General features: G+C 34.8%; 1 protein-coding gene across 2 annotated transcripts in view; it reads left to right on the plus strand.

The window, feature by feature from the left end:
• The window catches only part of Cdh2 (cadherin 2), a 208,082-nt gene extending 200,737 nt beyond the window's left edge, over positions 1-7,345 (plus strand). For both annotated transcript variants that reach the window (XM_004853132.3, XM_087189586.1), the window contains one exon: positions 5,929-7,345. In XM_004853132.3, coding sequence (XP_004853189.1) covers positions 5,929-6,135 — 207 coding nt within the window. In that variant the 3' untranslated portion in view covers positions 6,136-7,345. The remainder of the gene's footprint in view (positions 1-5,928) is intronic.
• The last annotated feature ends 18,986 nt before the right edge of the window (positions 7,346-26,331 follow it).

The raw sequence follows: 26,331 nt of genomic DNA on the forward strand, positions 1-26,331 counted from the left end.
AACTAGTGAAGTTCAAAATATTTGCCTTTCTCCAATTAATTATTTGTAATTTGTCTTTAAATTATCTTATTCCATTCTTAGAGGAGTTGGGTGTTTGTTTGAATTCAAATCAACCTCACCTAATAGCTCTGTTACCTTGGATTTCATTTCTTGGATTTTCTACTTTCTTATTTGTAAGATGGCAGTAATAATAGAGCCTTATTTTAAGACTGCAGCAATAGGGCCGGGGATTTAGCTCAGTGGTTCTGCTACCTGCCTCACAAGCACAAGGGCCTGAGTTCAATTCCTGGTACCAAAAAAGAAAGATTGTAGCAATAATTTAATGAAGTCATCTATGTCAAATATTTGGTATAGTACCTATTACATGGTAAGGTCTCTTATGTATCAGTAGTGTCTTATTAATGATTATCAAGGTAAGTTATCTTTTAGGAATTAAAGACTTTCTACTACCCTCTAATTTTTAAATAAAACATTTGTAATCTTCCAAAAAATACTCTAAGCAAAATAAAATTCCCCAAAAGCAAGATAATGGTGTTAACAAGTCATAGAATTGAATTCCATGGTAATGTAAACATGATGGACTTTTATGTCCACATATATATTAAGCCTAGGTCCCGGCTTCTTCTGAAGAGAGTAGATATGAACATAAACTAGATGCTGAGAAGCAAAAACTAAACCCAGGACAGCACTAGAAGGTTCCCTTGTAGAATGGCTGCCAAACATGGGGCAGTGTTGCGACGAAGGGTCTGGGAAAAAAAGAGCCTATGCCCAAAGATATGTCCCAGTCTAACCCAAGCACGGTCATAAACCAAAGGACCAGAGTTATCATGGGAATGACTCTCAGTCATGGTTGGGGAAAAAATCCATGCAGCAGCAGTAACATTTTTAATGAGCTGTTGGATGGATGGATGGATGATGGATATTAATCAGATGAAAACAATGAAAAGGAACATCTCAAACAAAATGAATCATATTTCAGTTAGAAATTTGCAAATAACAATGTCACAAGAAAGTGACATTTTCAGATTTGGGAGAAAGGTGTATAATTCTCTTGGTTGCTGGGTTTTCCAGTAGTCAATACAGAAGGGTATGAACAGTCTAGGGTCACTGAAAGGCCATCCAAAGAGGTTTGATCTTACCCTGTAGATTGTCTAAGCATCAGGCATTTGAGAAAAGCCTTACAGTTTTACCTCTCTCTGCATATCTCTTCTACTTATTTAAACTTTTAATCAATTTTAAACGTAATTTTCTTAAATAAAAGGAATTATTTTTAAACTGTGCCCCAAATAAAACCATTTTGCAAGCCCCTGGGGATGAGTGCTCCCTTGTGTGGAAAACACTGCTTTTTGTCTCAGAAAGCATGCAGAAGGTTTTTACCGGAGGGTGTTACATCAACATTTGAAAGAGAAACAGTATGTAGGAAAGGAGCAAAATAGTACTGGAGACAGAAGACATGATTTTTTTGCTGTGGTTCAGGCAGGTTATAATGAGGACCTGCATTGGCACTAAAACTATAGAAGACAGAATGTAAGAGGATCAATAGATCTTTCTTTTTGCATCCTTCATGTGTTCCTCAGTGAAGAATGTGGGTTTTTACAATCCTCATAAAAGCGTGTCTCCACCCGTAAAGCATAAGATCAGAGGTCTATATAGCTCTGCAAGAATTCTGCCACAGCTCTTTCACTTTGCAGAGGAGCCTCAAACCACAGAAAAATTACCTGGATAAACTGATCTAGAGTTCGAGATCTGCCTCTCCAGGAAAGGTGACATGAGTATACTTTGCTAAGTTTAGTCAAACCTAGAGCAGTGCATGCAGTCAGTTTGTGAAAAGTGTCCACACCCCAGAGTGAAGAACCCTCATTAGGGAGAAGCAGAAGGTCCCATGGCCCTCACATTTACTCTGCCAACCCTCTGGACTACATTTGACATTGTCAGTTTCTAGGGACTTTACTGGGATCATTTTAGAATCACAGAAATAGTACCAAGAATTCAGAAGAATCCTATTTTATTCTCAGATCAAAATCAGTGCTATCCAAGTGGAAGTATTTAACCTCCTGCCTAGAAAGATGCTTACCTAAGAATTGTTGAAAAGTTCAGTAGTTTTGCCCTTTTTATAAACATTAAGCACCAAGAAAATGTGCCATGCTCTAGCATAGCACAGTGGTCTCTAGCCAATGCGTTCTGTGGCCTTAACCTCTTTCTTTCTTTTTTTATAAAAGAAATAAAGAAAATATAGAGTCAAGAACTACCAACATTATCAGAAAAACAGTGAAGAAGGTTTTTTGTTTTGTTTTAGTTGTATTTTTTAAAGAAAAGGAAAACATTACCAGGACAAAGAGAATATGTTTAAGGATCTAAGCAGTGGCAATGGAAGTAGATTATCTCCAGTGTTATATTTATTTTAAGGAGATGAATTAGGTGGCTGAGACAGCTGTCAAAGGGTCCTGGGTCCTTTAACCAGTGACAACCAGATAACTTCTAGAATTTACTCTGTGGATACAGTTAACACAAATATAGGTCATTACTTTCCCTCCACTGAATCAAATCACATTTATGGCCCTGCCATTGACATTTTTTTTTGTTTCTTTGTTTGTGACAGAATCTCACTAAGTTGCTAAGTTACCCAGGCTGGTTTCAAACTTGCTATCCTCTGCCTAAGCCTCCCAGAGTTCTGAGATTCTAGCCCCATGCCACCATGTCCAGCCTCCACTGACTCTTCAGAGCTAATGTTAGTCTCTACCTTTCCAATATTTCCAATTTGGTGCTGAGGATTAGCCAATGTTCTGTGTATATTTTCACCTAAAAATTGAATTGTGATGAAGTTCTGTAGCCTGAGTACAGAGCTTTAGGGACCCATTTTCCTTATCAGGAATTTCCCCTGATTCTTCTTGATTTTCCTTCAGATTCTTCTTGTGTCCAGTTCTTGTGTGGACCCAGGTAGGACAGTGCTGAACAAAAGAAATCCCTTAACCACTTACATTTGCAATTGCTAGAGTCTGCAGGAAAATGGAAAGGGACGATGCTAATGTGCGAATATAAACTCCAGCGGAAAGACAGATAGGTCTACCTTATTAAAGCCACCACTCCACCACTAAGCACAGTAAGTGGCAATCATAGATGCTCAATCAGTGTGCCTTGAATTGAATAATTGCAAACAGAATGAATGAAGGTGTATTCTTTGGCTTTTGCTAACTAAGGCTACAGTAACTAATCTCCAAGTAGTGTTTGCTTGCAGAAGCAGAACTTTACTTCTTATTCAAGTTACATGTCAGCTGCAGTCAGTCAGCGGCTCAATTTCTGATCTCCACATCTCCTTCATCACCAGATCCAGGTGGAAGTAAAAGCCCCATCTAGGGCAGCCCTTCTCCTGGCAGAACAGGAGCCGAGCAGGAACCAAGCCGGGAAACACGTGAGAGTCTTAAAGTGACTGTTCCAGACTGCTGCTCACATTTCACCATTCCCAGAGGCAGGCCTGACGCTGGGGCCGAGGGAGCAAACTGACTCCAGAGAGGCACTTGTGGTAGCGTGGGCGTCTGAAACCCCTAAGGAAAAAGGATAGCGGGTCACTAAGGATAGCAACACACTTAACCGCAAAAGGGAGTTATGAATGCTGTGAAATTGTAGGTTGTGGTGGGGACTCAGCCTCAGAACCGCCTTGTAGCTTATTCTAAAAATAAGATAAGGAAAATCTTATCTAAAATGATTTGTTTTATATATTGAAGTAGTTTGCTGAAGACTTGCTTTATTTTACTTAACACAGCCTTGTCTGAGATGTAAATAGTGTAACCTGACATGTGGAAAGGGGGTACTTAATAGGGTGGTTAGAATTGTGGGTAGAGACACTGGTAGTACTGTGTTGTTTTACTCCTGTTGTTTTTTTTTAAATTTTGTTTAAGTCTTAACCGCTGACATTTTGTTTCTTGGAAATGACACACTTTTTTTTTTTTTTTTGGTACTGGGGATCAAACTCGGGACCTTGTGCTAGGGAGGCAGGCGGTGGAACCACTGAGCTAAAACCCTGGCCCTGACATTTTATTTCTTAATATGTATTCACTTTTTTATTTTTTCAAATTGCAAAGCAGGAAGTTTGTCTTTAAGCTGAAATAATTTCTTAATAACTGATACTCTGAGCTGTCCATGTACCAAACATTGTGATGAGCTGTTGACTCCTTTCCCTTATTTGGTCTTATAATAATCTCATTATTTATCACGGTGGCAGATGAGAGAATGCTGAAGTCTCAGAGCTAATACTGTGGATAGCGTAGGTGTGGACTAAGATCTGGTCTCTCAAGCACTGCATGTAGCATTCTTACTCTGACCATAATTTCCATGCCCTTTTTCTTTATTTCTCCTCTCTAAACTTGAGAGAACAGATGAACATGTGCTCATTTGAAAAACACACATGCAGTATATATTCTCATAAAATACATGGGGATTGGAAGGGCTGATTTCCCAAGAAAGACCATCTGTACCTCTTGGATAAGTGAGGCCACCATGAATAAGCCCAGCAACAATGGAAAGGCAAAGTTGCACCACAAGAATGGTTGCTTGCAGAATAATGTTGGGACATCTAGGAGTACTAGAATGGAACTGAGAAAATAGTGAAGTCCAAAAAGACCTAGTATTAACTCCTTAAAGTTTTATAGTGCATAATTACGTATTACTGCAGATAAGTTATATATTACAAAGCATCTATTTGTAAGAATTAAAATATAGATAGTATTTCTTATTTTAAAAAATTTTAAGAGATAGCTATGCATGTTATTTTAAATTATCAAGAGCCCTTTCCTCCTTGACATTTATATTCTGTACAGAAATTGACTCATGATTATTTTAGCATATGTATAAACTGCAAGGTTACTATTCTGTATGTGTGTGTGTATATATATATATATATACACACTATATATATTAAAAGTATCTGTTTACAGTTCGTCAATTAATTCCGTATTTTGTTTCATTAGTACATAAATGATTTAATTAGTAATTTTTCTTATATAATAATCACATCTGGCCTATCTTCATTTTCCTTTTATATCCTTCAAAATTAGGTCAAATAAAATGCTACTTCCTCCAAGAATTTCTAGCTCTTCATGATACTCTGAATTTCTTTTAGCATCCTGAGCTGATGATTTCTGCTTAGACTTTGGAGCATTTTTTAAAATGTATCCTTTGCTACATATTAAAGGGATGCCTGTTAGAGGAGGTTATGAGCTGGTGTGGAAGTGAATCCACTTGGCAAGCCTGCGTATATCCTTCCTTTGCCTTACATATGGTTCTTCAAAATCTGACCTGAGCTCTCATTAGGATCCACATATCACATGATTTCGTAGCCCTCTGTAGAACTTTATGTAACCACCACTAGATTACACATTCAATACTAGCCTCACCCAATGGACTACTACACAGTGCCTTTATCAGACACCCTGGCAAGAGTAGTAGTAGTTCCACATTTATTGAATGAATGAATGAATTGCTTTTGTAGTAATTACTATGATATAATTGAGTTTGTATTTCACTGAGATATATTTTTTAAATCCAGCAATCCTGCTGTATATATTATGTTATTTAAGATCCTCTCTAATCGACTGCAAGCAATTGGCTCCTCGTTTCTGCCATCTGTCAGACATGTTCTCTACATAACCCACTCCGTCTTATGACCTGGCCACCCTGCGCTAGATTCCTTGGCATTAGTTTTTGTTTTTTGTTGTTGTTGTTGTTGTTTTGCGGAGGAAAAGCATGTTAGTTTTTCTCTTAACTTCAAACAGTGGTAACCCCAATTTCTATGTGTTGAAACTGTTGTGGTTTTGCAAATGGAAGTTTACTAACAAACGCTTGATTCCATGATATCCCTAGGATCTCCTTGTGGTTTTGCAAATTGTTACCATCTCTTAATTCTTTCTTTCTCTGTCTTTCCCCAAATTGCAGGGCCTTAAAGCTGCTGACAATGACCCCACAGCTCCGCCATATGACTCCCTCTTAGTCTTCGACTACGAAGGCAGTGGCTCCACAGCTGGGTCCTTGAGCTCCCTTAATTCCTCAAGTAGTGGTGGGGAGCAGGACTATGATTACCTGAACGACTGGGGGCCACGGTTCAAGAAGCTTGCTGACATGTATGGTGGAGGTGATGACTGAACTTCAGGGTGAACTCGGTTTTTGGACAAGTACAAACAATTTCAACTGATATTCCCAAAAAGCATACAGAAGCTAGGCTTTAACTTTGTAGTCTACTAGCACAGTGCTTGCTGGAGGCTTTGGCATAGGCTGCAAACCAATTTGGGCTCAGAGGGAATATCAGCGATCCAATGCTGTTTGGAAAAACACTGAGCTCAGTTACACTTGAATTTTACAGTACAGAAGCACTGGGATTTTATGTGCCTTTTTGTACCTTTTTCAGATTGGAATTAGTTTTATGTTTAAGGCTTTAATGGTACTGATTTCTGAACCGATAAGTAAAAGACAAAATATTTTGTGGTGGGAGCAGTAATTTAAACCATGATATGCTTCAACACGCTTTTGTTACATTGCATTTGCTTTTGTTAAAATACAGAATTAATCAAAGAAAAAAGAATTCATGGAGCAATTTTATTATCTTGGGGGATAAGACCATGAGATTGGAAAATGTACATTACTTCTAGTTTTAGACTTTAGATTTTTTTTCACTAAAATCTTAAAACTTACGCAGCTGGTTGCAAATAAAGGGAGTTTTCATATCACCAATTTGTAGCAAAATTGAATTTTTTCATAAACGAGAATGTTAGACACATTTTGGTCTTAATCCATGTACACTTTTTTATTTACTGTATTTTTTTCACTTCACTGTAAAAATGGTATGTGTACATAATGTTTTATTGGCATAGTCTATGGAGAAGTGCAGAAACTTCGGAACATGTGTATGTATTATTTGGACTATGGATTCAGGTTTTTTGCATGTTTATATCTTTCGTTATGGATAAAGTATTTACAAAACAAAGTGACATTTGATTCAATTGTTGAGCTGTAGTTAGAATACTCAATTTTTAATTTTTTAATTTTTTTAATTTTCATTTTCCTTTTTGTTTGGGGGAGGGAGAGAAGTTCTTAGCACAAATGTTTTACATAATTTGTACCAAAAAACAAAAAAGAAAAGAAAAGAAAAGAAAGGGGTGGCCTGACACTGGTGGCACTACTAAGTGTGTTTTTAAAAAAAAAAAAAAAAAGAAAAGAAAGAAAGAAAAAAGAAAAAAAAAAGCTTTTAAACTGGAGAGACTTCTGACAACAGCTTTGCCTCTGTATTGTGTACCAGAATATAAACAATACACCTCTGACCCCAGCGTTCTGAATAAAATGCTAATTTTGGATCTGGTGACTGGTTTGAACTTTTTCTTTTCTGCTGGAGCTGCTTTGAATGTCATAGAAAACCCGAGTACTGGAGTTGCATTGAGAACAACAGTACAAAAGTACGTTATTTCTTCTTCCACCATTCACCACTGAAACAAGTAGTACGGTAATCATGTACAGTGAGGAACAGAGAATCATTTTTGGTCTTCTCATTATCAGAGAAAAACATCAAGGGATTCAGGAATCCTACCTACTGGTGATGATAGAAAATCACATCCTTTAACTCAGTGAACTTGGCTAAAATTCCTAACATAATTTTGATTCTGCTCAAGCCAGAACAAATTGGGTCTGCTGATTGTAACAGGCCATTCCCATCACAGTGCCAGCGTAGGGGAAACTTCAGCAAAATGATACAGGACCAGGCCTGGAGACTGCAGTGGACACCTGGAATTCTGCAGTTCACGAAAGTCATGGGTTTATGTACTCTGTGACCCACACCAAGGTTAGACTGACTGATTCATCAACTTACCCATTTGCTTTAGTTTAATATATAGGAATTGTCCCAACAAGAACAAAAAAGGAAGGGAACTATCTAGCTAAATTCTTTATGTATCTTAGTATGATTGATAGGTAAATTTTAAGAGACAAGAAAGAATTCTGTTTTTCAACATTTCATAGTCATTATCACATATATTCTTATACTATACAATTTGGAAAGCACACAAGATACCTCTAACTTTTTCTTCTCTTTTACTTAGGACAGGAACATTATATACGTTGGACAGTGAAATTTACTTTTCTATTGATTCAGCCTGTGGGTAATACTACTTTCTTGTTACTTTTTGCATCATTAAATGCTAGAGCTTGCCTCTGGGAATTTTCATAATGAAAACTTACTCAATTTGCTAATTGGGAAAGGCTTCTCTAAAATTGATTCTTAGACTGTGCCCTTTCTTGATGTACATTTAAATGATAACTGAACTACCTTTTCAAATTCAGACACTTAAACATTTATATCATTTACATAAATACTGTTAGAAGACTATTCATGTATACTTACAAAGCAGGAATGATAAATCAATATATATACACAATGAATAAATATAAATGTTAATATTTTTCAAAACTTCCCCTTTTTTTCAGGTGTAATACTAACTAACTCCCTTGTAAAAGCATTTTTTTAAATTAACAGGAAGGAAACCAATAAAAAGAAACCCGACCTTGCTATATACATGGAACTTCTTTGTCAGCTGGTTACCAACTTATTCCAAAAAGTAATTTTATATACGTATTTCTAGGGTGTTTTTTAAATTTTACTTTGTTTTTATTATTGCATAGTGTATATTTTTGTATAACTTTTCCATTTCATTGAGAATATATCTTGGAAATGTTTCCATATTGGTTTATATGTACATCTACTGCATACTTTTTAACTGCTAAGTAGCATTCCATAACATGAACATAATAGTTAAATTGCTGTTTCCAAATTTTTCACTTTTAAAGACAATGCCACACGCAACATCTTTGTGCAAATCTGTACATAGAAGTATTTCTCTAAATTAGATGCTTGGAGATGGAATTGCAAGATTAAAGAAAGTATAGAACAGTTAATTAAATATGGCTGAAACTATAAATATTTCAGCATTACTTCAAAGTGCCTTTTAGCTAAAAGATGAAGCTTTCTGAAAACCAGCAACTTCCTCCTCTGGCAGAAGGATTTTATGCAGCTCAAAATAGTAACCACAAAATACAAGACAATCTAGCCAAAGCCTTATTCCTTTTTCTTTGGAAGTTAGAGAAAAAGTCAGACCACAGTACTGGTTTTAAATACTCTGTAAAATGACTATAACAATGAAAATTGTATTTATAAATATAGTTTATGGACCTCATCCAAAACGTGTTTTCCTAAGCTTTTCTTAGTGACTTGAAATTTTTCTGCAGTATGACCAATACAAAACATGTACATAGAGACCTATGTAAAATAGATGTGAAATAGGTCATTTTCTGTGGCAAAACTATGTGCACTTTAAATTTTATTAAGATGTTACCAAACATTGTTAACTGAAGACCATACCAATTAAAACAGCCATCACTGAGGATGACTTTCTGGACATCTCACATACTTGAAAGTTTTGCCATTATGAGCAATTAAATATGCCTCTTGTTAATAATTAGGCTTTCCTGACTACTAAGAGATAAGGTGGGGATTTTTTTCTTATGTTTATCAGCCATTTGTGTTTCTTTAAATCTCTGTATTTCCCTATTGAGTTATTTGCCTTTTCCCAGTTAATTAACAAGAGCTCTTTATATATTTTTTTCTGTCTGTTATTATTGTTAATCTCATAAATTTATCTATGGTGTTTTGTCTTAGGGAAAGTGTGTGTGGTTTATTATTTTTCAACTATAGATTTTTGAGAAGGTCTTTCCTACCTCCAAATTACATTTAGGATTTTAATTCCTCTACGAATGGTTTTGTATGATGTCAAAATCTAACTTTAAAAATTTCTAGATAAAAAGTTCTACATCACTTGAAAAATTCAATCTTAGTCTAGTCGTGTGACGAGTCACACCATGTACACAGTTCCCATTTGAACACATTGGTTTTGGAGTCTTTGTTCTGTTCTGTTGGTCATCTATTTAATTCCTGCACAGTACCAGATTGATTACACTAGAGAAGGGTTCTGACAAACGACTCCCCACATATCTTTTTATTAGTCAGATTCTTCTGTATTCTTTGTCTGTGCTTTTGCTTGTGCACACGTTTTAAAAACATTTTGTGAAGCACTGTGACAAATAGTATTGGAAATTTTATTGAGTTATGAAAAGTGACCAGTTCCACTTTTCATCCCTTTTAATACTATTTTCACTTTTCAGTTTACAGACTTTCACTAAATGTCTCGTTTTATTGCATGATTGTTTGATAATTTTTGTTTCTATTATGAGCTAGCTCTACTTTTCACAGCAGTTTTTCTAATGATTCTTTTATTGCTCTCTTGGAGATTTATCAACTTTTATCCATCTTGTTTCTGTCTTACTTTACTCTTACATTAGTTCTAATAGTTTTTTGATGATTCTCTTGAGTATTCCAGATAGATAATTATGACTGCAATTAATGACAGTTCTTTCCTGTTTTGAAGATTAATACTTGTTTTCTGCATGTATATTAGTATTAGTGATAATTATAAGCTCTATTTCATTATTAGCCAGAAAGCTTTATATATCTCACCATTACCCATTGTATTTCCTATCGATAGACTTTATACCTAGCTTTGAAATTTCAAGTGTGCAAATTAAATTTTATAAAATGCATTTCTCTCACTTATACAGATAATTGTATATTAATCCACTAATATGCTTCATTATGCCATTGATATCATTAGATTTTTCTAATATTAAATCAAACTTTCCTGGAATAAACTCTACATGTTATAATGTGTTTTTTTAATGGATTGATATGTTCCCTTTGCTGCTATTTTACTTGAAATTTTAATTATATGTGATTTTCTTAAATTTCTGTTTTTTGCTCTTCTTTCTAAATTTCAGTCTCAGATTTATGCTGACCTAAAATAAATAATTTGGAAGATTGTCTCTTTTTTTCCTGTGGTCCAGAATAGTTTATTTAAAAACTCTCCTACAATTTTATCATTGTATAGACAAGTTTTCCTGAATAAGGATTAATATATTCAGGTGTTATGCTTCTTTTTGACCAATTTTCACAATTTACATTTTTTTTCTGAAAAATCTATTTCATCTAGTTTTTTAAAAATGCATTGATAGAAAATTGGGTACAGTGTTATCTTTTTAAAATATAATACAGACCATTATTTTCTCTTAAATTTCTTTTTTTTTCTTCACCAGAGTAGTCAAAAATGTCTATTTATTGTATAGTTAAAAGGTTTTGATTACTTGATGTAGAATATTTGTTCACTCAATTGTTAGGTATACATTTTTCCAAGGCCTGTTTGTTTTTCAGATACCTAGTATTTTACTTGTTTTTGATATGTCAGTTCCTAAGAGAGGTGTACTGACATTTCACACTTGCTGTTTGAATTTGTGTATTTCTGGGACATGCAAATATATGTTTAACATCTTGTAACTTTTACGAATGCAAAGTATAGGTGCTTTTAGGTCTAAATTTCATTTTGTCTGATACTACTATAACCATACCTCTTTTCTTTCTTTCCTGACTTGCTTCTTCTTTTTTTTAAATTTTAGCCAAATATATCACTTCACCTGATAGAGCTTGCTCATCTCTTTATTGTTAAAGACTTCTGAGTAATTTCACTTTTTACATCATTGTAAACAATGTATAAATTTTCAAACAGTGTCGTTTTCAAACTGGCTGTGTAATAGTCAGGACAGTCTTGGTCACCATGCCAGTCTTGACAGTGATTTGGTTTCTGCATTCACCGGCTCCAAAACCAGTACCGCTAGTCCTCTAATTTCTAACTGTGACCTCTGAGAACCCTGCCTGGAAGGGAGGCTCAGGGTATCTCCAGATTACTGCAAGTGACCAGACCTCCGCTGCATACAAAGCAGAAGCCTTACAGCACCATGCCTCATTGCTCTCATTGTTTCATTGTTCATGTGGATTTGACTAGAGTTTCTTTATCATTGTTTCATTGTTCATGTGGATTTGACTAGAGTTTCTTTATTGGGGGCAAGTTTCATTTTCATATTAAAGGGAAAAGTTTGAAGACCATAAATCTAGAAGAACAAGTGATTTATACTCTCCTGAACTGTATTTTTTCTTTTTTACTCAGGAGATTTTTGATAATGTAAATATAAAATACCTGACAGTTGTATTGCTATCATGTCCTCAACAGCAAGCAGCCAATGAGCAAGCAAAAGACCAAATTCTCCTTCCGATAAAAATATCAACTGACTAACCCTTTTTAACAAGGGAATGATAGGGAGACAAATGTAAGACCATTTCTCTCTTTTGATGTAACAAGTTGTCTAACACATACATGTTTCCTTTGGTCACCAGCATTTCTGCATAGTTGGTAGTAAAGTTCAGATATTGCCTTTTTTTTCCCCTGCTTGTTAGCCTAAGATTCCAAGGCTGAAAAAAAGAGATAAAACAGCATGTAAATATGTTTAGGGAAGATTATTTGTATATTAAAAATAATTCTGGTTCCCTTAATTTCTGCTATAACCAATAATTGTGATGACTATAGGTACAACTTAAAGTTTGAAAATGTATTTACTTTTCATAAGTGTTACAATAAAATTTAAAGCCATTTGAGAACTAGTCTATCATATTTTAAATGCCTACACTTAGATGCTGGGGCTGGATGCGACGGGTCCCCATGCTTCTCTTGATTAGAAACGTTTGTGTGAATCAGAAACATGGCCACATGTTTGAGATATTCCATTACTCTAAAACAAAATATGTTCATTATATTGGATTCATTTATTCTGCTTTTTAAAGTTTGAAAATGTTAGTCTCAAGGGTAGTCCTTAAAAGTTGAGGAATGAATGGTGAACTTAATGTCATGGTTGAAATGTCTCCCACAAGTCTCATGTTTGGAAGGTGGTTAGATTGTGGGACACTATCTACACCCATCAGTGCATTCATCCATTGATCAGTTCGGTAGCTGACAGTGCAGTGAGCAGGTGGCCCAGGGTGGAGGCGGGTCACTGGGGTCTTGACTAAAAAGGTGTGTTCTTGTACTTGGCTCCTCCCCTCTCTGTTGGCTTTCTGGCAGCCAAGGAACTGGCAGTTTTCCTTCACTCAGGTCTCTCCACCATGCCATTTCTTTCCTTGGAGGCAACCAACCATGGACTGAAACTGTGAGCCAACCTCTCCTGTAAGTTGTGGCTGTTGGGTATTTTGTCTCAGCAACAGAAAAGTGGTGACAAATGCAATAGATGTCAGCTTCTAAGGTAATTTTTTTTTTTGTACCGGGGATCGAACTCTGGTCCTTCCACTTGCGAGGCAGGTGGCAAAACCACTGAGCTAAATCCCTGGCTTGCTTCTAAGGTAATTTGCTTCTGATCTTTCTCGACATCTGGTAAACTTTGAATAAGAAACTTAAAGTTTAAAGATTTTGACCTTTATCTTAATCAGGAATAGTTTTTTTTTCAGTTTTGACATTGTAGGAATGATAGTATCTATCGTACAATTTTTAAGCTTACTGCTTTTTTCTTGTGTTTTTATATATTCTAAGTATTTATTGTATTTCCATCCAGGATCAGAGAAGAAACATGATTGCATCTGAGAAGAATATTTTAAGTTTAGTTTAATTTTAAATGGTTTCTGTATTCGAGGGCAGCTTGAGACTCTTCTAATGTTTTTTATTTCATTAGTGTTTTTTTCATATCCTCCTGTTTTTCCTCTGTCTTAATGTTTCATATCAATAAAGTAAAGGGATCAACAACCACAAACTGAAAGAAATTTCTTCCCTCCACCCATGTTTTTTTTTTTTTTTTCAAGTGGAGTGCTTAGATGGTTTCTATCACATTAGGACCTGTCCATCTGTGAAGGAAATCAAACTGAATCAATGTTTTATCTTCCCTAATCTCATAGGAACATCATGTATTGAAGCTGCCTCCTTTGGTGATTGGGGAACACAAGGGCTCATAAACTACATTGAACTAAAATTCTTGCTGGTCTTGTATAAACCCAAACACAGACACACATTCGACAACATGAATGGATTTAATAATACTGAGTCATTCCATGTCAATAGATACTGTTCTGTGTACTTGGCATATTAACTTATGTTGGTTTTACAGTAATTATTCCATCATTTCTAATAGAGTCATTGTTTCCTGCACTTTAACTTTTCTAAAATCAAGACATTTCCTACCATTAATTGAGTGCATCTCCACAGGATGGCACAGAACCACAGTTATAGGGAAACTAAATTGTTTACCTTGGTAGCATCAATTAACCACCACCATCAGTGTGCCTTTCCATCTAAAAATGGACATTAAGAGATGTATGGCCAGGTTTATTTTCCCCAGTTTTGCTAAATGGAGAAACCCTGCAGGAGAGGATGCATCGCTTAGCCTCTGATACTGAACTTGTAAGTAGCAGAGCCAGACTTGGAACTGTCTGGCTCTGGAGCTCATTTATCTCTACCACAAGGCCACAGTAGGCACTGACAAAAAAAGAAAGATGAATGAGCAAAGGAAAAAGTTCTGTGACACAGGGTTATTTATGTAGGTTAGGTCAGGATCACCATTTTGGGATGTTGTGATATCAAATATTTTTAATTTATATATAGTCTTAAATTCAATCTTCAGTTCATTCTGCATTTTAAAAATGAAACATTTGTTTTAGGATGAACTGTATGCATCCTCCAAAACACTAGGCATGTTAATGTGGATGCATGTAGCAGGAAAGAAAAGAATGGGGGAACTCAGGATGAGAGGAAACATTTCCAACAGGATCTTACAGTCAGCAAATTGTTCTTTCTCAGTAGTAACAGGGAGACTGGCTGATTCCGAGCATTCTTATCCATCAGCCTCTGCAGGGCCTAGAAAGCTGCTGCACATCTCCTTCCCCTCCAAGTTCCTATAGGGTGCAAAACCTACCTGCCCCCACTGGGCCCAAACATTGCATTTTCAGGCAGTGAGGCGAAGAGTTTTGGAAATCAAAATAACATTTTCAGGCCCTGAGAGGACATTTAGTCTGCTAGCAGAATTTTTTCTTCTCCATTAGGAAAGGTACATCTTTTATTTTTTGGGGGGGGCGGTTTACCGGGGATTGAACTCGGGACCTTGCACTGTAGAGGCAGGCGGCGGAACCACTGAGCTAATACAACATACCTGGTTTGTTTATCCAGTGTACTAATGTTTGGCCTTTTGAACACTGCAACAACCTCAGGTGCCTTCAGAAGAATCTAAATATTACCAAATGCACAGACTAGTATGATTCTCACTGGCTTCGAGTCCCACCTCTGCATTTAAAAATGTTGTTGAAAGTCAGGATCTCACTATGTTGCCCAGGCTGGCCACAAATTCTTGGGCCTAGGGGATCATCCTGCCTCAGGATGATCATTCCTACTCAGCATTCTGAGTAGCTAAGACTACAGGCAAGTCCCATTGTGCTGCACACTTTAATAGCTTCAGATAATTTAATCAGATAATTGTGTTTAGTCTCTCCATGTCCTTGTCTAATATGAGCACATCACAGGGCACTTGTGAGGACGAAGCCTGTAACACTTAGAACATAGCACACAATAAAAGTTAGCTATTGTTATCTATTGTTAGGGATACATGATCTTTTTTATCAACATATCCATAGTTGTAACTGTATATCTCTTTATAATTTACAAAAGAAGAAAATACTTTTGCTTCCCCCCAAATTTTTACTTTAAGTTTCAGTTCAATCTCATTTTTTTTTCAAATATTATTAACAAGGATTCAGACAGAACTTTGATAAAAACTTTAAATTTTATAATACTTGATCTTTTTGCTGTTGCTATGTACATTTACATTGGTTAAAACAGTTTATTCTGTCTCTTAATACAAAAAAATTGGTGTTGGTTTTCTACATTCGGTTTCAAACTCTTACCAGTATTAAAACTGGTATTAATATGTTTTATGTGATTTACTGGGCTCTCACCTCATAATCAAGTTTATTAAAGTAAAACCACAAATGATTCTAGGGTTCAATGACCAGAAAGCTTCAACATCTGTCAACTTTGTCATTATAATTGCCAACTCTGAAAGAATATCCAAGTATATCCAGGAAATTTGGAACCACAGAAATTCTAAAAATTGATTAAACTTCCTGGAAGTGATAGATCCTAAAGAGATCAAACTTTATTACTTTGGAGATTTTCCTTGTAGACCTATGCATAAAAAATGCAGATTTAATAACTCAGCTATGTTAGCAGTATCATCAATTTCAGCCAGACTCACTTAATTCTATATCTACTTTCCAATATTTTCCTTCTTAATAGTACCATTCCTCTTAAACTCTTTGACTGCATGTATAGAAGCTCTTAAAAAATTAGGTCATCGTGCAACATTAAACTTTAATATCTGGATATACAGGGCATAGAAGCAAATATATCAAATTGTTCTTATTAATCATGATCCTATTCTTTGTAAGAAGTTAATACAATGCCATTATCATCAAGTTCAAGTTATTTTCCACAGCTGAAGAATGTTAAATGAAATAATTGATATGAAGATATTTTATCAACCTAAAAGTATTATATAAATGTTAGGTTTTAAGTTTTAAATCAATGACTTGGAAAACTGCAAAATATATATATATAGTATATATATATATATAATGTATATATATAATATATATAATATATAATAATGTATATATAATATATATGATGTATATTATATATTATATATAATGTATATATAATATATAATAATGTATATATAATATATGATGTATATTATATATATTATATATAATGTATATATAATATATATAATATATAATAATGTATATATAATATATATGATGTATATTATATATATTATATATGTGTGTGACATCTTTTATATATATAACATCTTTGGTGTGTATATATAATATATATATATAAAAGATGTCACCTAGATTGAACTCTCAAATACGTGCCACTGTTGTGTACAGAAAGCTAATAATACTTGGCTGTCTCATAATGCAACAATGCTACAACCCAGAGAAAGAACAGGGATGGAGCTATCAGTGTGTCCATTTGTTCCAGGATTTATTTGCTTTTTTATGTTTTTCTCCAAAAATTTATTGTAACTATGACTTGTTAATGGTGGGATGAAATAATTAAATGGTATGACAAATTAATTCCTTGTCTTTTAAAGATTTTTTTAATGTTTCTGCATTTAAATGGCTTCTTCCATAGCCGTACTATAATTCTAAGAGTACCAGTACTCTAAACATAGTATGTGAGTAAATCAAATCATAATAATCTTAAACATCAGATGAATGATAACCCAAGCCAAAGAAACTGAATTCACTCAGTAGTCTTGAGGTGAAAAAAGTCTAGCTCTAGAGCATAAAGTAAAACCATTGCCCAAAACAAGTTCAAGTAAGAACTCCGAAGAAGTGGCAAAGGGATTTTTAACCAGGAAAGACATCCAGGAAAGTAAATGGACTTGGAGAGTGGTAGAATTTATCAGCCAATGGTTCCCAAACTGTACTACATATTAGAATTTCTAGGGATATTTTAAAAATGCTGATGCCTGTCTTCCACACTAATAAACCCAATGCCACTATCTGAACAGCTAAACCTGCTGTGCACAATCAGCTAGGAGAAGAACCAATCTGGATTTCTCAAAACAGCTGTGATGATATCTGATTCTGGCACTGGTAACCACACAGAGGACAGTAATTAGGAATAGACCCACGGGCCAGGAATTTGGCTCAGTGGCTCCTGTGCCTACCTTGCAAGCACGAGGTCCTGAGTTTGATCCCCAGTATCAAAACAAACAAACAAAAAAAGAACAGAGCTATGATGGGTTCCAGAAAAAGTCCAAGATGGAGATTCATGTGCAGAAAGTTTACAAGGTAGTACTTCTAGTACTTGTTTGGGAGAGGAACCAGATTAGGGAGGAGTTGGATTGCCATGAAGTCTCCAAAAGGGCTCTCAGCTGACACAAGTAGCTATGAAGCCACAATGGTCATTCAGGGTTGTCCCCATTTTAGCCAGGGGGTCATACTCATGATCCACACAACCGCATGTACACCAGCCATTAGATGTGTGCAGTATTAGCATGGTTTGGCCTTGGCAGACAACCCTAGAAGAGGGAGCTGTCTGCAATAGACTCACAGAACTAGGGAAGTGTATTCTTTATTTTCCAGAAGGTTCTGAGAAGGACACCATAGTGAACACCTATTGATTTCTTTGTAGCATTGGTCACTTAGCCAGTTTTTTTTATATAGAACAGTAGAAACAAATTTAAATCACCCACTATAACAATTCCAATTTTCTGGAAAGGAATGATTTAAGAAGATAACTCCTCCTTGGGATTAAGACAACGTAGAAAAAAAGGCCCACAGAGTGCCACATTTGAAATCTCACAGAAGATCCTGGGGATTCATGGGAGAAAAGGGCCATGATTAAATAGCACAGGGAAAAGTTAGTTAGGGTCACTGGACAGACAGTTTCAAGTTGTTTGCTGTATTTTATCTAAAGCACCCCTTTCGTTTCCACCACAAAGATCATGGAGGAACTTTGGAGGATTTTGTTTAGCTTTTTTGTCACTTCATGTGCTTCTGGTATTTTGTTAAAATCAGGTAAAGAATCAGTAGAAATATCAGTGCAGTGGAGGGTGGCAGATTGAAGCAGAAGTAATGTAGCTCTTAAGGACACCAAGACCCCAGGAGATATCTACAACTGAAGTTATTTTTATGACTCCCAGCATCTACTCACAGTGATTAGTCCATACATGTCGGGGCTGTGTGCTTGCTTCAGTGGCTGCAAGGGAGATAATGTAAGGGAACTCACTAGGCCCTCATGTTCAACCAAATTGAGAGGAGAGGAAGCTCAAGAGGTAAAAGAGGTGGGAAAAGCAAGGTGCGTTTTTCAAAAGAGCACATAAAGAAAGAAAAATGATTCAGAAGGCCCAGATTCTCTTGACAAATAAAGATAAGTTCTTGGCATAAACCTCTAGGGATAGATTTCTTCTGTCTAGATTGTAAATATTATGCCACTTGAACATTTGAATTCCTTGTTAAAAATATTTTTGCTTTTCCTCAAGTATCCTAAAATAGCAGATAAAATTCACATAGGCCTGTGCTGGGGATTTGGCTTAGTAAGTAGCACCCATGCCAGCCTCACAATCGCAAGGTCCTGACTTTGATCCCTGGTACCAAAAAAAAAAAAAATTCACATAGGCCTGGGTGTTACTATACCAATTAACTGAGGCTCCTTGCTCTCAATTCTACCCTATTATATATATAGAACCTGAGTTATGGTATGGTACTATGTTTTTCAGTGAGTTACAGAGAGAAAATACTCTGCCAAAAAAAAAAAAAAAATCCTAAAGGTTTTGATTCCTCACCTTAAAAGAAATACCTAAAAGAAAATAAAGTATATATTTAAGGTAAAATGGTGTAGTGTATACAGTACTTAATTCTTACTTAATTGACATATGTAGTATCTTTTAAAACAAATTAAAAACAGTTTAATCTTAGAATCTTGAGCAATACTTTGATTGCAAAAAGATAATCTAATAGTTGATTTATGCTATTCTGTCCATGTAATTTTTTGATATCTAAGAATGTTGATGTTGGAGATAAAAATTATCCACTATAAAATTCACTAGGCTATAAATACGAGAACAAACATGTTCTACAACCATTGACTATGTAGTGAAGGTACACACAGAATTTATAAAAAGCGAGTAAAATGTATACCTATATTTTTAAAGAATATAAGATATTTATTGATTTTTCAAAACAAATTCAAGCTTGCCATTAATAACAGATACTTTTCTGACTGTTTCTGACGTAACATCTTCCTGGAGCACAAAAAGAAATTACATATTTTCTTGAAGTAATAGGCTATCACTCAATCCAGATCAAGAAAATTTAATGGCTGAGAATTTAGCTCAGTGGTTCCACTGCCTGCCTTACAAGTGCAAGGTCCCAAGTTTGATCCCCGGTACCGGAGAAAAAATAAAAATGTTTAAAAGGTGGTTCCTATGTCTTTGGCTCCCTTCTGATTGCACCATTGTGCTGTGAAGCTCGTATGTTATTTAGATAAACAGTGAACAGAATTTGAGAGAAATTTAAATCACAGACTCAGGGTGCAGACTATTTCTGTGTTATCCAGAGGTTCATCTCAGTGATTACTCACACTTGAAAAGATGTGTTAAAAAATAATAAAGATATAAATTAATATATCATATTAGTGATAAAAGTAACTTATTTTGCTTATGTTTTACTCATTGATATCCTTAAAATTATCTTACTTGATCCAAAAATCAACCCATTTTACAATTGAGTAAACCAAGATTCAAAATGAATAAGTAAATTGCCTGCATTCACATAATGGTTACAGAGTTTACAGAAAATACAGATTTGTCTAATTCTAAGTTCCATATTTTAATCTGTTTTACGTATTCTTTTAAATAAGCTTTTGCTTAATTATCATAGAATCGTGACTAAACTATTTTAACCTCCAATGTTGCATAATTATGGATCTCACTTGTTCATTTTGTAGTCTTTGGTAAGTGCCAATTTTATGTCACAACTTTAAGATGTACATGTATTGTATGTGAAAGTTGACTTTATGCTTTCAGTGTGGTTAACGTCCCTAGCAAAGAGAAATCAAATGTGGCATTTCAAGTTGCTGTCTATCCTAATACGAAATTCACTCTATTTTGAATTTAAATTAATTATTAAGCTTGCATATTTTTGTTGCACCAGTTCATTAAGTGAGTGTTAAAAGAAGTTTCATTTTGAATTAGAATATATTTAAAAATTGGAAGTGTTTTATTACTCTGAGTAAAGTTGATATATTGTTCTACTACTTCATGCTTTCTTGAAGCCAGGTAGAAACAACTGAAGTTTTTCAAAAGGGAGAAGGTAGCATAACAAAGAATAAGGCAGCCATATTTGGATTAAGATGTAATTTGATTGTTTTGATTTGCATTTCTCTAATGGCCGAAAATGCAGAGGATTGTTTTCATGTACTTATGGGCCATTGGTACTTCTTTTGAGAAGTATCTATTCATTTCAGTTTTCCATTTTTTCCTTGGGTCTTTTGTGTTTTGAGATCTAGTTTTTCTGAGTTCTTCATATATTCCAGATATAGTTCTCTATCAGAAGAGTAGCTGGGAAATTTTTTCCCCATTCTGTAAGTTATCTCTTCACTTTTTGATTGTTTCCTTTGGTGTGTAGAAGTTTTTGATTTGATACAATCCCATTTGAGGAATCTCAGAATTATTCTTGTGCGATTAGGGTTTTGTTCAGGAAGTCCTTGCCAATGCCTATGTCGTCAAATGCTTTACTATTTTCTCTTCCAGCGGATTCAGTGTTTCTGTTATATCTAGGTCTTTGATGAATTTTAGTTTGATTTTAATACAAAGTGAGATATGAGTCTAGATTCATTCTTCTGCATATGGATTTTCCCATCACCATTTGTTAAAGAGGTTATCTTTTCTCCAGTATTTGTTTTAAGCCCCTTTGTCAAAGATTAGATGACAACCTTTTCTTCCTATTTCACATTATCTATTATACCTTTTAGTCCTTATTTACACTTTCAGTTTCTCACACTAGAGAAACTATTTTTAGGGGAAAAGAAAGAAGGGAATGGAATTAATATGAGAAAAAGAAAAAATGGAAACAAAGTCTTTGTAGATAAGGAGAGGTGGAGGAGTTGAAGGGAGGGAGGGCAGGGGAATGGGGAAAAAATAAGAACCAAGAAGGATTATGTAAAAGTGCAAATTTCCAATGATGAATATCATTACTTTGTGTACCTTAGATGTACCAATAAAATTAATTTTAAAAAAGATTAGATGGCTAAAAGTGCATGGGGTGGGACTGTTTCTGTATCTTCTATTGTATTCCATTGGTTTACATGTCTATTTTCATGCCAGTACCATTCTGTTTTTATTGCTGTAGCTTTATAGTATAGCTTGAAATCCATGATTATAATGCCTCCTGTTTTGTTCATTTTTATCAGGATTGTTTTGGGTATTCTGGGTTTCTTTTGGCATATAAATTTTAGGATTTTTTTCTAGTCCTAACAAAAATGCTGTTGATACTTTTATTTGAATTCCATTAAATCTATTGATCATTTTGACAGTATTCATTCTGGTTATCCAGGAACAGGAGATGTATTTCCATTTTCCAATATTCTCTTAAATCTTTCCGTTTACATTAATACAGTTTTTATTATATAGGTCTTTCACCCTGTTGGTTAGGTTGATTCTATCATCAAGAACTCAAAAAACAATAAATGCTAGTGAAAATGTGGGGGAAAACTCCTTCTACCTTCTTGTTAGGAGTGTAAACTAGTACTACCACTGTGAAATCAGTATGGAGATCCCTACGAAAAATGTAAAAATTCCATTTCACCAAGATATACCATTCTGGGGTATTGTCCCAAAAGAGTTAAAATTGTCTTATGACAGTGGTATATACATAACTATGTTTATAGCAGTGTAATTCACAGAAACTAAGTTATAAAAACAGCCTAGATGTCATCAACAGATGCATGGTTAAAGAAATGTAATGTACATGTACATAATGGAGTATTGTTCAGCAATAAAGAGAAACTTTAGTTATTTGTAGGAAAATGTTATAATATTATAATGTTAAGTGAAATAAACCTGACACTGAAGGTTAAATATCATTTGGATTCTTTTATATGAGAGACCCAAAATATAAATAATTTAAAGATAAAATATAAGCGAGAGGATAGAAACCCAGATGTAGACATTTTGGAAATGGGGGAGAGACCTGGAAAATAGGAGAAAGCAGAGGTTAGAGGGTGAAAGGGGATGAAAATGATCAATAATCAAAATTTCATATATATTTGCCCCAAACAAATGTAATTACTATGTATCACAAATGTATTAGTAAAAAACTATGAAATATAAACATTTTGCATCCATTCAGGACATTAAGGCAACTGTAACAGCCCAACTAAAGACACTCATGAAAGAGTACTTTCAGAACTGCTTCCGAAAGTGGCAAGAATGATGGGATAACTAATTTTGAAACAAGGGGGAGTATGTTGAGAGAGGTTAATGGCAATGTGCTTATTACGCTAATCAATTTATTTTTATTTAAAGAAAGAAAGAAAATTATGTAATCCAAAAAAGAATGAGTAAGAAATACATTGTTCTCCTACTTAAAGGATTTTTTAACTAGTCAGATTCATATGGTCATGAATATTTTATAGTTGCGTGGAAAAGGAATGTTGTTGGAATCAGGAGTCCTGAGTTCTTGGTTCAGCTGGTAAGGAAGTGACCACACATGCAGTGCTCACACTCTTTTGGTATCCATACCCTTATCTCTACCATGGGTATTTAACGATGCTTGTTGTGTGTTTAAGTTATAATGTTATTATGAGAGACAAAATAGAAAAAGTAAAGGCAGGGCCGGGAATTTAGCTCAGTGGTTTCGCCGCCTGCTGTGCAAGCTCAAGGACTGGAGTTCAATCCCTAGTACCAAAAAAAAAAAAAAGACAGAAAAAGTAAATGCAAGATCTTTGATCTATATACTATATATATATAGTTTTATATTCCTACTTTGAATGGTGATTATCACAGCAGTTGTTCATTATGTATAAGTTGAGACAGTCTGTAAACTTTAGCTCAGTTTCTATGGTCAAGAAGAAGTAAAATAAAAAAATATAAAACTAAAAATGTCTGACCTGCCCTAGATAACCTATTTTATGGCAGTATTACAAATGTTTTTATAGTGCAAAAGAATAATATAACCGTTCACATAAATCAAAGAGTTTGGGTTTTAGTGAAGCTTTCTTAGAAGAGTTCAGTTAAATTTAATACTTTAAATGTGGAATGAAAATGATAACCTTTTATTCCTTAAGAGACAAATTCAGTGATGCAAGAAATGACAAAGGATGAAAGAAATGCATTTTATTTTGTACTTTAGCCCAGAAAGATAGATAGTTATTGAACAATAGACATTGATTGAACCTGTCGGCTGCACCAAGCACCATGCCAAGCCTAAGTTTCTAAAGGTAATTAAGTCTTGTGGTATGCCTTCCAAGATTTCTGGACCAACATAGAGTTAAGGCAAGTGACCAGCCACTGCATGAGGTGGTAGGTGCCATAGGAAAAGCAGCCCAAATTCACTAAAGCTTTTATATTAAAAGAAATATCTATAAACAATGGGCATGCATATGTCACTGTAGTACGATGCTTTTAACTCTTTCATGAAGATACTTAGAGGGAAGTAGCTGGGTCAAATGGAACTTCTAGTTTTAGTTTTTTGAGGAATCTCCATACTATTTCCATATTTACACTCCCACAAACAGTTGAAAAGGGTTCCTTTTTCCCCACAGCCTCACCAGCAATTGTTATTAGTTGATTTCTTCATGATAGCCATTTTCTTTCTGGCATGAAATGGAATCTCAGTGTTGTTTTAATTTGCATTTCTCAAATAGCCAGTGAAGTTGAATATTTTTTTCATATATTTATTTGATGTTTGTACTTCTTAATCTGAGAAGTGTCTACTCATTTCAGATACACATTTTTGGATTGGATCTCTAAATTTGGTCTTTAAATTGGGAGGGTCTGTTTTTTTGAGTTCATTATATATTCTAGATATTAATCCTTTGTCTGAGGGATAGATAGTAAAATTTTTTCCCCATTCTGTGTGTTGTCTCTCCACTCTGATCGTGGTTTCTTTTGCTGTGCAAAAGCTTTTTTAATATGATATGATCCCAGTTATTGATTCTTTGTAATATTTCCTGTGTGATCAGGGTTTTGTTCATAAAGTCTTTGCCTGCACCTATGTCTTTAAGAGTTTTACCTATTCTGTCTTCCAGCAGATTAAGCATTTCTGGTTTAGTATTTAGATCTTTAATCCATTTTTATTTTAGTGCAACAGCACACTTTGTAATAGCTGAATCTTAGAAACAACCCAGATGTCCATCATCAAATGAGTGGGTAAAGAAAACGTGGTTTTTATATACAATAGAGTTCTACACTGCCATGAGGAAGGGTAGACATGAGACCCTTTTAGGTAGATGGATGCACCTTGAGAACATAATTTTAAGTCAAATAAATTGGACACATATGTTTAAGTGTTGCATTGTTTCTCTTGTGGGAGAAATCCAAAGGGTAAATAAGGGTCCAAATGGATGACAGACATTGGGAAGTAGAAAGAAAATGTTTAAATGGGAAAGAGTACAAGGAAGGAGGAGGGGCAAGGGAAAGGGAGGGTTAGGGATAAAGAAAATCAAAAGAATGAAAGGAAAACAATAGAAACAAGGTTCTATAAAGAAGAGGGAAAGAAGGATTGAAGGGAAGGGAGGGGAATGGGAAAAGAAAGAATAAGATATATCATGTACAGGTACAAATTCACTATGATGAATGTGATCATTATGTATGTCAAAAGTATACCAATAAAATTAATTTTAAAAAAATAAATATTTGACTTTATTTTGGCTTACTTCCTCATTATGGCAATACTGAATATAATTGTGGAAGTGAAAACTTCCCAAAACAAATGGGCAGAAAAAGAAAGTTCTAGAAAGGAGCAACATTTAAATAATGATAATAATACTAGTAATAAATAAAATGTGAATTTAACGCTCACTTTGGGAAAGCTTCGGCCATTTGACAGGACTGGAGGTTAGAGTGGCAAGGAATGGGGCTTACTCAAGGTGAGAACAAGTTCAGATCGTGTTCATCCCTGTGTTATAGGGTCAAGAATTTACGTTTTTAGATCTTATGTAATGGGGAGCTGTGGAAAAACTTGGAATGAAAGAAAAATATCGGATTTATTTTTGGGAGTAGTCACATTGGTAGCTCTTTGGAATCTACAGGGCCCAACTAAAATTTTTAGAGAAGCTAGGGACTGAGGAAATTATAAAGAGTCTGTAATATGTCTAATAAATAAATACATTTTTAAAATAAATATAAAGAAATCCAACGGTGTTCTCATTTTTTTCACATTAGTTATTTCAATCCCATCATAAAATGTGAACTCTGAAATCATTTCAATCAATTCCCTACCTTCCAAATGCTAAAATGTAGTCCAGCACAGACAGAATGTATAGCAGTGTGTTGAGACCACAACAGAAGTGAAATAGGAGTCCACCCTAGGGACCCAAACAAGAGATGATGACATCGTGGATACTTGGCTTAGGTTGTGGGCTTGGAAAATGGACCAATGAAATGCATTTTGGAGGTGCTCTGATACAATTTGAATAAATGAATTCGTAAGTAGTGTAGAATAAAGAGAACTAGGGAATTTAAGAATGAGGGTTGGTGGGAGGGAGAAAGGGAGTGAGGTGGGGGGAGAGAGAGATATTAGCATTGTTTTTATCAAATTTACCAGATTTTCAGATTGGCAGTTGAAAGAATGGCAGTTATTTTAGG

This window comes from Heterocephalus glaber, unplaced genomic scaffold (genome assembly GCF_053883595.1).
Source record: "Heterocephalus glaber isolate CG9 unplaced genomic scaffold, H.glaber_assembly_v1.0 deba00000331, whole genome shotgun sequence".
In the NCBI taxonomy this organism is placed as follows: domain Eukaryota; kingdom Metazoa; phylum Chordata; class Mammalia; order Rodentia; family Bathyergidae; genus Heterocephalus; species Heterocephalus glaber.